The sequence below is a fragment of the Vombatus ursinus genome, unplaced genomic scaffold (assembly GCF_900497805.2).
Source record: "Vombatus ursinus unplaced genomic scaffold, bare-nosed wombat genome assembly UNPS02009573.1, whole genome shotgun sequence".
In the NCBI taxonomy this organism is placed as follows: Eukaryota; Metazoa; Chordata; class Mammalia; order Diprotodontia; family Vombatidae; genus Vombatus; species Vombatus ursinus.
Window position 1 is genome coordinate 822,444 of NW_020949351.1, and position 16,952 is coordinate 839,395.

A 16,952-nucleotide genomic window follows, 5' to 3' on the forward strand; every position below is an offset into this window, starting at 1 on the left:
CACACACACACACACACACACACACACACACACACACACACACACACACACACACACGAAAAAAAAATCCAGGGGGTGGGAATGGGAAAGAATGACACTATTCATTATATATTTTTAAGGCTCAAGTCTTTAAAAGCATAAAATAGAACCTGTAGCCCTTGCATACACAAAATGAGTCATCTCTAGATGATGGCCTTTCCTCAGTATCAGATTTTAAAAATTTAAAAATTTAGGCATCAGATTTTACAAGTTCTGATATTTTATTATTTTGGCCCACAAAATGAAGACTTCTCAGAAGAACCACCCTCTCCCACTCCCATAAATGACTAATCTTCATGCTGCTCCTATACAGACACAGCAATGCATTTTATTTATAAGGAAGATAAAATATGTAAATTCTAGTTACGAAACAAATTAATTCTTCACACATAATTAGTAAGCAGGAGAATTTCTGACATGTTATTTCATGGTCATCGTTCAATACAATAAAGCAATATGATCTCACTTTAAGAAAAAAAAAAGCTGAAACCACTTAAAATCTATCATGCTTTCTCTCAAATAAATGAAATAACCTGAAAAAGTTTTCATTTTTATGAGGTCCTTCAACTTTCCTCCTATCAACTTTAAAAATTATTCTCTATCTCTAGATATAGAATCTCTTCCTTTTCTTCCTGCCTCTGAGGGGGAAAAAAAAACATCTCTTCTTTCTAAGGAGAAAGTAAACCCTCAATTTCTGTCCTCTATTCATCTATTTCTCTCTTCCAAGTAACTGCTTGATCAATTGTTTCTCCTTGGACCTTCAATCTCCACTTCTTCACTGGTTCCTTCCCTACAAATATGTTCATATCTTCCCATTTCTTAATACATGTAATTCTACTTCAACTGTGTTATACTGCTCTGAGCTACTACTCCAATCCCTTCTCTTCTCCTCAACACCAAACTGCTTGAAAAAGTCTTTACTTAATGCCACTACTTCACTTCCCCAACACCCTAAACCCTTGCAACTTGGCTTCTGTTCTCATCATTCTACTGAAAACTATGTCACCATTCTAGCTTTAACTCCCTTTAAAACTCCCTTCCAAGTATTCTATACTTTTAACTAGTCAGCATTTACCAGCCTTGCAAACATCCTGCCTGTTCTGCGCACAAGCTTCCTTACTACCAAAAAACCTTATCTGTGGGTCTTTAAAAGAAGCACAATCACCATGAAATCTGTAAACAGAATCACCTGGAGGACTTCACCATCTACAGGAAATCCCTCTTCCATTTGAACAATGTACAAGGCACTCTCCAAGAGAGCGTGACAGTAGTGAACAATTCTGTTGAATCTACACATTCTTGTTTTATATTGTTTGACGATGGACAAAGGATAGTTGAACTGAGTTCTCTCTGTAGTGACATCTTTTAATGAATCTTGTATAATCTTTTTTTTTAATCTTGTATAATCTTAACATTTACATCGAAGAATACTTGTTAGAAAAGCGCCTTTGCTCTTTTGTTCCAAGGAGTCAAATGCACTTTTACAATGAAATAATAAAAAACAGAATAAATGGGGGGTGGGGGATGGGATAGGATGAAGGGAAATACAGTTAGTTTTTCACAACATGGCTATTATGGAAGTATTTTGCATGATTACACATGTACAATCTGTATCAAGCTGCTTGCCTTCTCAATGAGGGTAGATGGGGAGGGAGGAAGGGAGAAAATCTGGAACCCAAAGTTTTAAAAACAAATGTTAAAAATTGTTTTTATATGCGACTGGGAAATAAGATATACAGGCAATGGGGTATAAGAAATCTATCCTGCATTACAGGAAGACAGAAAGGGAAGGGGATAAGAGAAGGGGTGGGGGGGTGATAGAAGGGAGGGCAGATCAGGGGAAGGGGTATTCAGAATACACACCATCTTGGGGTTGGGGGAGGAACGAGATGGGGAGAAAACCTGGAACTCAAAATCTTGTGGAAGTAAATGTTGAAAACTAAAATAAATAAAATTAATTTCTAGAAAATGAGCAGGAGAAGGAAATGGTAAAACACTCCAGTATCTCTGCCAAAAAAACCTAAAATTGAAGAGTTAGACATGACTGAAACCACTAAAAAAAAAAAAACCAATATAAATTTTATATTTGTGTGTATAATTTTGTGAGTAAAATGGATAGATGTAAACTTAAAAAAAAAAAAAAAAGAGGACAGGCACTGCAGAGAGACTACAAACTGAACCCAGAAGTGAATAGGATTGCACTGGGGAAAATGCACCGTACTTTCAAAGACCTCCAAGCTGCTATGATAATAAAACCCACTGTTTATCATCAATATTCTTAGGATTATAGATTTAGAGCTAGAAAGTGCCTAGATACCACTTAGTTCAGCCTCATTTTAAAGATGAGGAAAATGTTGGGCAGCTAGGTGGCACAGTGGATACAGCACCAGCCCTGAAGTCGGGAGGACCTGAGTTCAAATCTGGCCTCAGACCAAACACTTGACACTTACTAGCTGTGTGACTCTGGACAAGTCACTTAATCCCAATTGCCTTAAAAAAAAAAAAAAGGTGAGAAACATGAAACAAAGAGATTAGGTAAATGCCCAAGGTCATAAAGGTAATAGCCAATTTATGTGAATAATGTAACACCATAATCTCTGCTAAATGGAAAGTTTGGATTTACTTAAGGGCAGTGGACCCATACATTTGGGCAGTGATAGGCCAATAATGGCTCTATGTGCAAGAACAGGTATAAGAGATATCACCCAGGGCGTAGCCAGATAGTGCAGAGGACAGAGCACCGGCCTTGGATTCAGGAAGACCTGAGTCCAAATTTGACCTCAGACATTTGGTACTTACTAGCTGTGTGACCCTGGGCAAGTCACTTCACCCTATTGCCTTGCCAAAAAAAAAAAGTAAAAACAAGAGAAATCACCCAGGAAACGGGAGGAGCAGATGGGCAGCTCAGGTAGTGAAAATATGGAACAAACCAGCAGTCACAGCTGCACTGGTACCCCAAAAATGTTAAGACTGAGAGAAAGGTCTGCAGGTCAAGTGGGTAGGATCCTGCAGGGATGATTTATGGAAAGACATAGACAAGACTCATATGAGAAGAGGAGGCAAATAAGGACTGCAATCTTGAACTCTTAAGAGAGCATACCCACATTATTCAGGTCACAGATCTACTCAATTATTAAAGGAAAATACTAAAAATGGGAACCCTGCTTTTAACTTATTTCAAAGCAAGGTAATTACTTGCCCAAACCAAAACTTTTGGATTATTGATAGACTTAATTTAAAAAAAAAAAAAAAGCAGAATGTAACATACAAGTTACTTTTATATTCCAGGGCCTCTGAAAGGTTAAAAAAAGAAAATAAACATACAGTGCTTCTAAAACGTAATTAGTGTTTTGAGAAGTACACGTATTTAAGAAGTATAGTAAACCTCCAATTAGCTGCAATTTTAGTAATAACAATAATAATAAGTAGCATTTACAAAGTATTTTAAGGTTTGCTAGTACCTTATAGGTTATCTCATTTGGTCCTCTATTATTCCCATTTTACAGGTGAGGAAAATGGGGCTGAGAGATAAGTGACTTGCCCAGGATCACTCAATCATTAAGTGTTTAAGGCAGAATTTGGTCTTCCTGACTCTTAAGTTTGGCATTCTATCCAGTGTGCCACCTAGTTACCTTTACTTAAATAAGAGAAGGCTAATGACAGGAAAACTAACTCATTTAAGGGATTTATTGGGGGCAAGAATAAAGAGACGAGTTTTATGTGTTACTAACCCCAAATTAAGCCTTAAGGTTTAAGTTTAGACCTACTTCTGGTAATTATGATCTGTATTACAATATGGCATTAATTGATAACAACTACCATTTATATAGAACTCTAAGGTTTAATAGTATTCTACATATTTTATGTCCTTTGATTCCCAGGTAGTTCTTGGCTAACCTGAAGTCTGGCACTTTTCTCTATTACAACATGATGACTATACTGATCTCAGTAACCTCAGTTTACCAGAAAATTCAATATACCTGAACACTGCCAATCTTAACATTCCAATTAAATAAAGTTTTATTAAGGTAAAATTCCAAAAAGATCACCGTACATTTTTGAAATAGAGAATGAATACTGAATTGAGGGGGTAGTAATGATAATAGGAACATCTGTGATTTTCTAATTTTGCTAAGTTAAACTATCACCTCAAATGATCATCCATTTGACTCTCATGTTCAAATTTTCAAGAAACCAACATAGGTACTTAAAAATCCATAAGCCATTTATTCATTATTTATTCAGATCCCATATGTGCAAAGCAGTGAGTTTTGAGCTGTGGAGGGCATAAAGAGTGACATTATTCTCAAGGAGCTTATCTTCTCTGGTGGGGGAGATGAGTTACATATAAATAACTATGATAAAATGTGTTATGTGATAAGGACAAAGGGCCTTGAGATTGTGAAGATCAATCAGCAAAGGTGAGGCTGCCCTGCCCCTTCTGCCACAATGAATACCTTCTTTCCTTCAGACCTCAGCTCAGGTGGCACCTTCTCAAATTAGTCCAGTTGAATGGAAGCTACTTGAAGATATTCTTTACTTTTTGGCTTTGTATCCCCCAGTGTTTTGAGCAAAATAGGTCCCTAAAAATTGTTTATGGAATTGAATTGAATAGGTCCTAGGATGTGCTGAAAATTATTTTAATTTATATTTTCTGTAAATTATCTTCAAGGCTACACTTAAAAAATGCTTGACTATACCTGTACCAAAAACTCTTTCACATTCCATTTTAATCAAAAAGTACTCACTAAACACCCACTGTTTGTATCATAAACTGACTACTGTGCTAGACTTAGCGTAGATAAGGCATACAGCTAAGACACATGAAACTGGAAGACAAGAAGGTATGTGATAAATGCCAAACTGTCAGACTAAAAAATTACAGATGTCAATATGTGCTGATAGTAAAGTGAGAGCTAAGCTAGATACTGAAGGATGCATAGAAGAATAGGTAAGGAGTAAAGGGCATTGCTGGGGAGAGGAACAGCTGAAACATTTGTAGGTCAAAATCTAAAATGTCATACACGTTAGTAACCCTACCCCTTTTCGACAAGTCATCTAAGCCTGGAAATTACAATGTTGTCATTATTAAAATGGAATTCCTGGAACTTAATATATTAAAGCTGGCCAACAGGATTGTGAAAAACAAGAGGGGAAAAGAGGACAAGTGAAAATTAGAAAGTTTAAAGAAAAACATTTTCAGCTCTAAAGTTAACCTATACAAAGAGAACTAAGATGTTGAAGTACACTGAATATATTGATTACACATATAACCTCTATGATTCACTGCCATAAAAATCAGTAAGATTTTTTGGATGTCAGTAATATAAGTAAGACTAGTATAGTGGTATGGTACAGTACAGTACAGTACGGTATGGTATGATATCGTATAGTATAGTATAGTACAGTATAAAACTAGTATAGCAGTTATTTAAGTGATCATCAGCACTTTTGTCAGATGATATGAATTCAGAATAACAAATAACCACAATAACTACTATATAATTTTCACTTGTGTTCAACCATATGAGGTATAGTCAATTCAATTATTTTATTCTCTCAGAAATTAAAAACAAGGCTCAGAAAAATAAAGCAACACATTTATAACTACCTCTTGCTAAACAAATGATCCAAAAAGCATTATTCTAGCTAGTAGATAAGTGAGATATAACACAAAATAACCTGAGCGTTTTTTCCCTTTGTCTCCTACCTTCTGGAGCTGCCTATTCTGCCTGGGGCCCTGTGGTGGAGGCACTGCCTGGTGAAGAGGAAAGAGATTTGGCCTAGGAGGCTCCAGAGTGACCTCAGCTTCTTAGCCTGTCTGAGCCTCAGTTTCCTCTTTTGTAAATGAAAGAGTAATACCTGCACTACTTCTCAGGGTGAGTGGGAGGCAAGCACCATAAACCTTAAAGAGCCATAGACATGAGTTATTATTTACCTTCCTTCTCCTCCCTCCCCGCCTTGTTTAGTCAAAATGAAGTTCAACCCCTTCGTGACCTCCGATCGAAGCAACAACAGCAAGAGACACTTCAATGTGCCCTCCCACATTCGCTGGAAGATCATGTCCTCCCCGCTTTCCAAGGAGCTGAGACAGAAATACAATGTCCGCTCCATGCCCATCCGGAAGGATGATGAGGGTCCAGGTGGTTCGTGGACACTACAAAGGTCAGCAAATTGGCAAGATAGTCCAGGTTTACAGAAAGAAATAAATCATCTACATTGAATGTGTTCAGTGAGAAAAAACTAATGGCACAACTGTCCATGTGGACATTTACCCTAGTAAGGTAGTAATTACCAGGCTAAACCTCGACAAAGACTGCAAAAAGATTCTTGAGCATAAAGCCAAATCCAGACAAGTTGGAAAGGAGAAGGGCAATATAAAGAAGAAACCATTAAGAAGATGCAAGAATAAAATGGTCTGACATACACTTGTAATAAATTAAAATTAAGCATGAAACAACAATAATAAAAGAACCTACAGAGATGTGTTAGAAAATTATAAAATGCATTTTTGGCAACAATACTGTACTATCCAGTTCAATGCTACTCTTAGAAATGACTTAAATGGACATAGAAGAACTACAGTTAAGATATGTGAATAGTGACTAGGAAATAAATGCAGTTTATGTAAATTACCTGTAATTCTGAAATAAAGAGCAAGAATTAAAACATCAAATATTTCAGCTTTGGGGGCCATAAGAAGACCATAGTGGAGCCCCAAGAGCATTATGCTACAGGGCGGTCCAAGGGACCAAAAATGCTGAGGTATGGGAAGGTATTATGGGTCTACAAAGCTAGGCACCATATCTCAGGGCCTCAGGAATTTATGTGGAGTTCAATTACATATGCATCAAATGTAGCCTACACATAACTATTAAAGCTTCTGAGAACAATTCTCAATTGGATATACAGTTGAAATTTGCATACAGTGATGAGTGGAGGAGTGGAACAACAGAAATATTACATTTCCATATCTGGGAAATGAGGGTAACTTTTATTTTTTTTAAGGCAATTGGGGTTAAGTGACTTGCCCAGGGTCACACAGCTAGTAAGTGTCAAGTATTTGGTCTGAGGCCAGATTTTAACTCAGGTCCTCCTGACTTCAGGGTTGATGCTTTATCCACTGCGCCACCTAACTGCCCCCTAAGGGTAACATTTAAAACAAATGCTTTCAAATTTCATCTTCTACAGGAGGCCTTTCTGGGTCCATCCATCTCCCCTCAACTCCCCCCAAATCCCTGCCTACTGGCTTCTCTCTGAGATTTTCTCCCCCCATTTATCCTGCATATATATGTATTATACATATATATTTGCATGTTGTCTCCCGCATTCCAATGTGAGTTTATTAAAGGCAGATTCTGCAGCAGTTAGCACAGTGCCTGACAGATAGCAAGTGCTTAATAAATGATTGTTGACTGACTTTCTTTTATTTGGGATAACTATTTTTTGCCAATCATAAAATGCTGATTAGTGATCACTGGCTACCTACTTTATTTAGAAACTTCTATTTCTAAATAATCTATTACAAGTATACTTCATTTCAAATAACAGATGCATTCTTCCTTTTTTTTCCTCCCCTAGGCAATCAGGGTTAAGTGACTTGTCCAAGGTCACACAGCTAGTAAATGTCAAGTGTCTAAGGCTGGATTTGAACTCAGATCCTCCTGACTCCAGGGGCACTGCTTTATCCACTGTGCTACCTAGCTGCCCCTAATAAATGCATTCCTAAATTCTGGTTGCAAGGTTACTTTCTGCGAAGCAAATGATATTTCTCTTCTATTATCATTATTTAGCTTTTATTATCATCTCCTAAGCATTTCCACATCTCTTGCCCTTAACTTGCACCAATTAAACGAGAAAGATAAAAAGAGAAAGGAGCTCCTCCAGTAAATGGTTACCTGCTTTTAATCCTAGTTATTTATAAAAGCAAATGTTTAATTCACAATATTCACAATAGTGAAGCAACATGAAAACAGATTTTATGTATCCTGGCAAGAATTTCATTATTATGGTCTTGCCCAACCAAATGCTGAATAACCTCACTATTTTTATAACTCCATTATAGTTAATCTGTAAGGATTATGAAGAATCATATGGTGGGGTATACCTGTATTTATAAATGATTATGTTTTGTCATATCCCTGAATAGCGAGTTACTATTATTGCCAAAAATAAAATACACTTAACACTCTCAAAGCTTAGCTTGTATTTCTATCCAATTTGGAGATACTATACACAGGAACAAATGCAAAAAGCAAAATGGATAGCAACACATGGTATAAGATGATATCCAATTATAATTCAAAAACACTGCAACAAAAACTTATGATGATAGAATGAACAAATATTATGGGGGGGAGGGGTGAAGAGTCTTACATGAATATTTTCTAATTTTAGTAGATGAACTGTATAATATGATTTGACATCTTCTGACACTAGCCTCACACAGAATCCTGTCTCTTCAAACAGCATCATTTGGTCTTCTTTGGTTGGCCAATATTGTGCACATTTTACCTAAGGTGAAAAATACAAAAAAATAAACATTTTAAGAGCTTGAAGAGACATAATCCAATACAAAAGAAGAGAACCTCTTTTCAAATTATAGATCCAAACAAAAAACCAATGTTACTACTATATTTAAGAGGAATCACTTGACAACTGAATGCAGAACAAGTAATATTGCTATTAAAATGTATTGCTTTTTAAGGTAATGAAATTCTCTTTCTAATAAGGACCTTCACATTTTACCTTGGAAAGGCAAAATATTGATAAATAGTTAAACTATATTTGTGATCCATGAAAGCACGATGGCTGACATTTTTACTATCATATATTTTTACTTTTAATGTTTATAAATTTAACAGATTCTAGGAGGGGAAGGTACCCATAATACTGAATTGAAAAGGTTTTATTTTTAAAATACCTATTATATAGGTCTAAAAACTTGTTCCTGAATATATTCTATATCCTTATGGATTTTTATGCTCTCGTGAGAAATCATTTAGAATTTTAAAAAATCTATGCTTGATCTGGCTTAAATAGCATTTCTGAATTTTAAGTGTGTCTTTAACTGCAACAAGCATAAAAGGAGATGTAAGAAAAGTGAGATAACAGCAATTGTATTTCGACAATACAGAACACAAAGCCCCTCAAAACAGAACTATTTATTTTCAAACAGACCAAAGATTTTGGCAAATATTTGACTTCACTAAGCTTTTGCTTTGGCAATCGAAATGTTTTTATTTTCCTAAGTCCTGAGAAACATCAATCTAGTTATTTTACTAATTTTTTTAAATGAATGTCAGCCTTCTAGATCAGAAACACGGCTAAATACTCCCAGAACAGCTCTATTTCTTACCTAAAGCTTGCAAGTACAAATGTTTTGCTGCTCTATGTGTGCCATTTTTCAAAGAAGAAAACCTGTTGCTCTAACTTTTGCTCTGGAAAATAGGTAATACCACATTGCACTTTCTGGATTAAGAAAATCCTCTTTCATGAGGTAATAACACTTACATAAACTGCAACCTTAGGATAGTGCTACTATTGGTTCTTAAAGTATAATATAAAAATTCCCAAAAAAAGACCTATAAGTTCACAGTCCAACATAATAAAATATTGAGATGTGTGTTAACTTACTCTTATCCATCAAGGGATATATTGAAAAGCCTTTCAACATGATTCAGTAACTTGTTTTCTTTTATGTTTTTGTTCAATGAAATCAGTTTTCTAATTGTAACCTCAATTAAACTCTGTTAATGCTATTTTAAAATTTAGATTTCTAAACAAAAGCCTGAATCTTTGGCAATCTCATCAAGTTTAACAAATGAACATTGTCCTTTCTTATCTTATACTGAAAATCACAAAACCCAAGAGTCTTTGAAGTACATTTCAGACTGTCCAAAAAATGACAAATGGATTAAATGACAATGAAGAGACAAATTACACATTATATCACATACCCAAGAATGCAGAAAAGTAGTTTTGTAAAACCTATTAGCTTCGAGTATGTATTTGATAGTAGTGAAAATGAATTATATTTCTAATTTTAATTTAGTTATTTGTTACTTATCTAAAGCCTAACTTTTAAAGCCATCAGCTAAAAGCCATTAATAATTTATGTAGATGCAGCAGTCATTTTACATAAATCAATCACAGATTTCCCAACACTTAGACAACAAAGAACCATGATCCAGCCTAGGGAATTTTTAAGACCTCTAAAGCTATGAGCTAAGTATGTATTACTGCTAATTATTACTTAGTGTATTATATTTAAACCTCTGAGGGTAATTAATGGCCTGCATTTGTTATTTAAGAATTTAGGGTGTCAAAGGAAAAGGATATATTAGTTCTCCCTGTCGAAAAGATCCTAACCACTGTCCTCAAGCAACTAGGGACAGCTAACAAGCAAGCAGATCCATCAAAAGCAACCTGAGAGAGCACTTATAAATGTAGTTATACTAAGTTATAAATATTACTTACCGAGTCTTTCTCCACAATTCGGTTTAGCATAACTACAGCTTTGGACTTTTGCTGCCATACCATTAGCCAAAAATGACAACAAGTATTAGGAAGTGGACCCTGTAAAAATACAAAAAGAAACTGTATAAAAAAAGTGAGGTAGTGAGACAAAGTGAACGCAACATTAAGACTTGTTTTGAACCACACACAGCTTAATTACTAAAAGTATATTACCGGTACAAAAAGAAAGTTATGATTATATAGACAATAAAAAATTCAGATATTAAATCTACTTGGAAAGACAAATGAAACAAACAAAAAAAAGGGGGGGGGGAGCAGCTAGGTGGCACAGTCTATAGAGCAAAGGCCCTGGAGTCATGAGGACCTGAGTTCAAATGTGACCTCAGACACATAACACTCACTAGCTGTGTGACTCTGGGCAAGTCACTTAATCCCAATTGCCTCACCAAAAAACAAACAAACAAAAAAAGACAGACAAATGATATTTAGAACAACTGTAGATTATGAAAATACCTCCATGCTTCTCAGTTTTATTACAAAAACATTAATCTGTAAAACATATACACAACAGCAACTAGCTGACAGAAACTTTTAAAAAGTAGTTGTGAGAAAACATGTTCCAATGACTAAAACACATTAATAGTAGAACTTTTAAAATTAACACAGTAAAAACCTTCAAATAGAATATAAAGTGATAAATAAATTACAATACAAAGAGTATGTTTGGATTTAATTTAGTTGATGTGGCAAAGAAACTTTGGAACATCTCATTTACAATCCCCTTCTTTTCTTTTATACCGTGACATCTTCTGGTGTCTGGCCTTATCGTCTTACAAATGGACTATTGCAACAGACAGCTGATTGGTCTCCTTGGCTTTGAGTCTCTCCCTACATCCATCTTCCATTCAGTCGCCAAAGTGATTTTCTTCAGGTGAATATCTGGCCACGTCACTCCCTTGGTCAATAAACTCCAGTGGCTCCCCTAATACCTCCAGAATCAAATATAAAATTCTGTTTGGCCTTTTTTTGGGGGGGTGGGGGGTGGGGAGGTGAGGCAATTGGGGTTAAGTGATTTGCCTAGGGTCACACAGCTCGTGTCAAGTATCTGAGGCCACATTTGAACTCAGGTCCTCCTGACTCCAGGGCCGGTACTCTATCTACTGCGCCACCTAGCAGCCTCCTGTTTGGCTTTAAAAATTATTTTGTAAACTGGTCCCTTCTTGCCTTCCTGTCTTCTTACAGCTTATTCCTCCCTCCACAAATTCTACAATTTACTAGCTCTGACCTCCTTGCCATTCCTTGAACAAAATACTCCATCTCCAGATATTTTCACCACTGTTCGTTCCTAGCACTCCCTCACTCCTCACCTTGTTTCTTGGCTTCCTTCAATGGTCAGACAGAATCCCTTCTGCAAGAGGCCTCTGCCATTCCTCTTTAATGTCAATGCCTTCTATCTGAGATGAACTCCAATTGATCTGAATATATCTTGCTTGTACAAAGTTGTTTGTATGTTGTCTCCCCCATTAAACTGTGAGCTCCCTGAGGGGCGGGCCTATTTTTGCTTTTCTTTGTACCCCCAGCATTTAGCACAGTGGTGGCAGTTAGCGGGTACTTAATAAATGCTCGCTGACTTGACTTTTCTGAACATTAATTTATTCAAATTGGGGAAGAAGAGTTGAGGTAGGAATCATATAATAAACTCCTTATGCTTCTGTTCTCTTCTACCTTGATGACAATGCAAACAGGCAAAGGCCAAAAATGTGAGATTTCACCGTAATTAGAGATGTTTTCAACTAATTAGGATTATGCTATAGTAGAAACTGGATTGGGAAAACCCCTAGGTTCTAGTACCAGTTTTACCACAAACTAGCTGTGACATTTTTGATAAATCATAATCTCCTTATGCTACAATTTTCTATAAAATATGGGTGTGGAATTTAATGCTCTCTAAGGCCCTATACTCCAAGCTTCAAAGTCTTCTGATTTTAGTGTAGGTGTTTTTAATCTTATTTGCATCATGGACTCCTTTGACAGTCTAGTTAAACTATGGACCCTTTCTCAGAAAAATGGTTTGTAAATGCACAAAATAAAATACATGATTAAAATAGAAATCAATTATGCTGAAATATACTTATCAAAATATTAAATGAACAAACTTATAGGTACATGTTAAGAACCCTATTTTAGTGCAAGTCCTGAAGAAACTAGACAACTTTTTAATTACAGTATCAGATTTTTATTTATCTAAGCTTTCCAGAACTATTACTTACATATTGAATTGAAATTTACTTAAGATGACACTACAATACAATACATTTATTTTGGAAATGGGTTTATAGCCTACTTAAACCATTCAGTCAGCACCTGCGTAAAAATCTGGTGTGCTTCAGATTTTCTGATAATAGTACAAATAAACTATGGCTGCATAACGGGTTTATCTTACTCAAAAGAAATAGCATAGGTAAAAGAAAAAGGTAGGGTAGTACTGAATATTAAAATGGTATATGCATATGAAGAAATCTAGGAATGTGAAAGATGGAGAGTATCTGGGTAAAGGTCAAAGGAAGAAGAAACCAAAGTTATTCTGTTGGGAGTATACTACAGAGATCTTAAAGAGAAAAGGAAATAAATGAGAGGGGGTAACAGAGCTTGGCCCAGAGGCACGTCATAGGAGTGATGAGGGACCTCAATTATTCAGACATCTTCTAGAGCTTCCTCTCTGCCAAAAGTGGAGCAGAATAACTTCTTGAACGGCCTAAGCGATATTAAAGTTTGTTTACCTTCAAAAAGTGAATGAACCAAAAAGGAGAAATTCTAATATGGATCTCACTAACAAGGAGGAACCTGTCACTGAGGTGGAAATGCAGGGCATCTTTGAAGGGAAGTAACCACTCCATTCTAGAGTTTCAGAGAGCGGCAAGAAAATCTGGAGCATAGTCTGACATGCAACTTAGATTTGCAGAAACAGATTTAAAAAGGTTCAGAAGAAAGAAAGGTAAGATCCCATGGACTAAAAAAGCTTTGGCAGAATTCAACCCAGAAGGGATGGGAGATGCTCAAGAACAAAATTCTGAAGAGACAAAAGAAAACAATTTCAATGAAGAGAAAAAGTGTGATTTATCTGAAAAGACATATGTGGATACACAGGAAACTTCCCCAAAAACTTATATTTTATTATTATTATTATTATTTTGGTTAGGCAATGGGGTCACACAGCTAGTAAGTGTTGTGTGTCTGAGGCTGGATTTGAACTCAGGTACTCTTAAATCCAGGGCTGGTGCTCTATCCACTGCACCATCTAGCTGCCCCAAAACTTAGATTTTAAAAAGAAATGTATAGAGAATGAAGTAAAGCCAGGTATAGAAGGTGATTCTAAGAGTATGGCACAATCCTGCAAAAAATAGTTTTGTCAGAAACACTCAGCATTGGCTGTGGCTGGTAAGGAAAGCTAAGGAAAATAGAACAAAAAGGGTGGGTTGTTTTAGTCACTGAAGAAAAAAAGGAAGATCCAAGAAAAGACAGGATCTTTGCCTGTAGTGGATAAACTAATGAAATCTTTGTTTTGTTTCTATTTTCTCTGCAAAGGATAAATGGCATTTATTTTGGAATGGCAGAACAAAAATAACTACCAGGTAGCAGATACCTAAAACAGCAAGATGATAAAGAGGCTAACCAGCTGTTCTTGATGAACTCAAGTCACTTGGTCCATGCTGAAAAACTGATAGATGTGATTGATAAGCCACTGTCAATGTTTGAAAAATCATGGAAAAGGGAGTAACCACAAGACTGGACAAAAGTATTTTCAAAAAAGGGAAGAGAACAAATTCTACAAACTATAGGTTAGTGAGTCTATGGTTTGATTCCTAAGAAAACTTTAGAATAGATTTTTTTTAATGATTGTAAAGTATCTAGATGGAAATGGTGATTTACAAAAGCTATGGATTCATCAAGAACAGGTCATGGGATGATGAAGCATTCCATTCACCTTGACATTTTCAGACAGAGCTAATAAGGGAATTGTTTTGTTTAACTCTATAAATTTGTTCCAAAGATTTTTTCTTTTTTTCCCACCCCAATGTGGGGAGGGGAGGGATACAGTAATAAAGTCATAAGAAAGAAAGAAACTAAGGAAGGAAGGAAGGAAGAAAATAGAAAAAGAATTTTAAATCATACAGCACGGAAGGCCAGAAGTCAACATAGGCAGCTTTGAAAGTTATGTACTGAATTAATTACATAGTTAAAAGGAAAAGCAAGATGCACTTATTAAGTTTCATGTACAACTTTGTTCTATTCCTACTTTGTGAGTGTAAATGGTCATTTTATTTGGTACTTATTAAACTGAGAATTAAAAAATTTAGAAAGAACATATCATGCTAAATTATAATTTTTTGGCAAGAATTATTAAAATAGGAGAAGAATGCTGTGAATATAGTTTACCCAGATTCTAGCAAAGCTGTTTTGGACACTGAGAATAAGTTTCAGAACTAGTGGCATCACCATCTTGAAAGAGTAGTTGTTAATGGTCCAATGTCAACATAGCAGGAAGACTCCAATACGCAGTCCTCTAAGGATATGAACATGGATGGCCCTGTGCTGTTTAACATTTCCATCAATGATATAGATAAAGGCATAGAGATGGTATGGTGATCAAATCTGCAGATGACACAAAGCCAGGAGGGATAGCTAATACAACAGAAGACAGAGTCAGGATTCAAAAAGATCTGAAAGGCTAAAGCACTGAGCTAAATCTAATAAGATAAAATTCAATAGTGATAAATGTCAAGTCTTGCGCCTGGGTACAAAAAAGTAACTTCCATGTATAAAATGGAGGTGGCACGAAGAGAGAGCAACTGATCTGAAAAAGATCGGAGCATTTAGTGGAATGCTGACTCACTGAGTCAGCAGTGTGGTGTGGCAGTCAAAAAGTTAACGTGACCTTGGGTTGGTAAGAAAGGCAAAGCTTGACTCCCTGCCACTCCCTGAAATTTCATCATTAGTGGTTCATACTTTTGTTTTCAGCACTGTCCGGCACTTAGGGTTCTCTTTCAAAATAACAAATACTCAGGACATTTAGAGATGAAAAAGACTGCCAAGTTTACTTCGATACCTCTCATTCTGCAAATGAGGAAACTGCACCCCCAAAATTAAATGATTTGCCCAGACTAACATAGGTGGAAAGTTGTGAAGTCAGAAATCGAACACTCCAAATTCAGTGCTCTTTATATTATATGACATTGATATCCTAGGGAGGGAAGGGGAAAGACAGACAGACAGACACACACATACATAACTACAGTAATGCAAATGGAAAGAATAAAATGAGAAACTGAACCTTATGTAATTAAAATGACTAAGCTATGGGTTGGAAAAGTACTGAAAAAACTGTACTTCCTTTCCTTACTTGTAGAGTAGGGGACTATGGGTGTGAAATGTTACATATACTGTCAAACTCATATGATATGTTGGTTATGCTGAATTGCCTTTTCTCATACTTTTTTTTTTAATTACAAGAAATTACTTGCTGAGTGTGTGTGTGTGTGTGGGGGGGGTGGTTTGGAAATAAAGATCAATAATACATATTTTTTTAAGTACAAGAAATTCCCCATCCCACCCCACAAAAAAAGGGCAAAGCTTACAGGAATAGGGAGATTTACAGTCCCATCATTCTGGGCACCACAGTCTATAAGGACTGATAGGCTGGAGAGTGTCCAAGGGACAACAACCAGGGTGATGAAGGGCCTTTAGTCATGTTTAGTCTGGTGAAAAGAAGACTGGAGGTTTAGGGGTTGAAAGATGCCTCCAAATATCTGAAGAAATGTCACAAGGAGGAAGGATTATTCTATTGTTCCACGTAGCCACAGAGGTTATAACCAGGAGCAATGAGTGGAAGTAATAGTGAGAGAAATAGTACACAAAGGAAGGAATAAATTTGTTTCAAAATATTTTTTGGTATCTTCAACTTAAATCTCTTTATCTATATCAAAATTATTAAAATGTATTTCTTATATAAATACCATAGTTTTATTTTAAGTCATATATACATGTGTCCTGCTAGATAGATAGACAGACAGATATAGTAACTCTGAGCAGAAAAATATGTTTACAAACGAAGGTCCCTGACATAACTAATATCATTTCTGCCAACACTTTCACAATGAATACAGTTTTGAAGAGTCTGACTTGAGATAACAGTACGGTTATTCTACTAGATAATATATAAGAATCATAGTTTTAAAAGTTAAATTAGAACATGTTCTCTAAAAATAATGATAAAAGCTCAATATATCCAATTAAATTTTAATTTTAAAACTTTACTATATTAATTCATAAGCAAATCTATCCTACCCAAGATACATTTATAAATTGTATTATCAGCTGCTGACACAGAATAATGCTTTAGTAACCTTTCATTGCAATTAGCCTTAAGAATATGA

At 35.8% G+C, this 16,952-nt stretch overlaps 1 protein-coding gene and 1 pseudogene across 3 annotated transcripts in view; one reads left to right on the forward strand and one right to left on the reverse strand.

Annotated features, from left to right (window-relative positions):
- The window catches only part of PTPN2 (protein tyrosine phosphatase, non-receptor type 2), a 98,841-nt gene that overhangs the window by 42,742 nt on the left and 39,147 nt on the right, over window positions 1-16,952 (reverse strand). For all 3 annotated transcript variants that reach the window (XM_027852353.1, XM_027852354.1, XM_027852352.1), the window contains exons 4-5: window positions 10,519-10,617; window positions 8,416-8,553 (exon numbers count right to left, since the gene is read on the reverse strand). In XM_027852353.1, the coding sequence (XP_027708154.1) occupies window positions 8,416-8,553; window positions 10,519-10,617 (237 nt within the window). The remainder of the gene's footprint in view (window positions 1-8,415; window positions 8,554-10,518; window positions 10,618-16,952) is intronic.
- Window positions 5,642-6,451, forward strand: LOC114035961 (annotated as a pseudogene).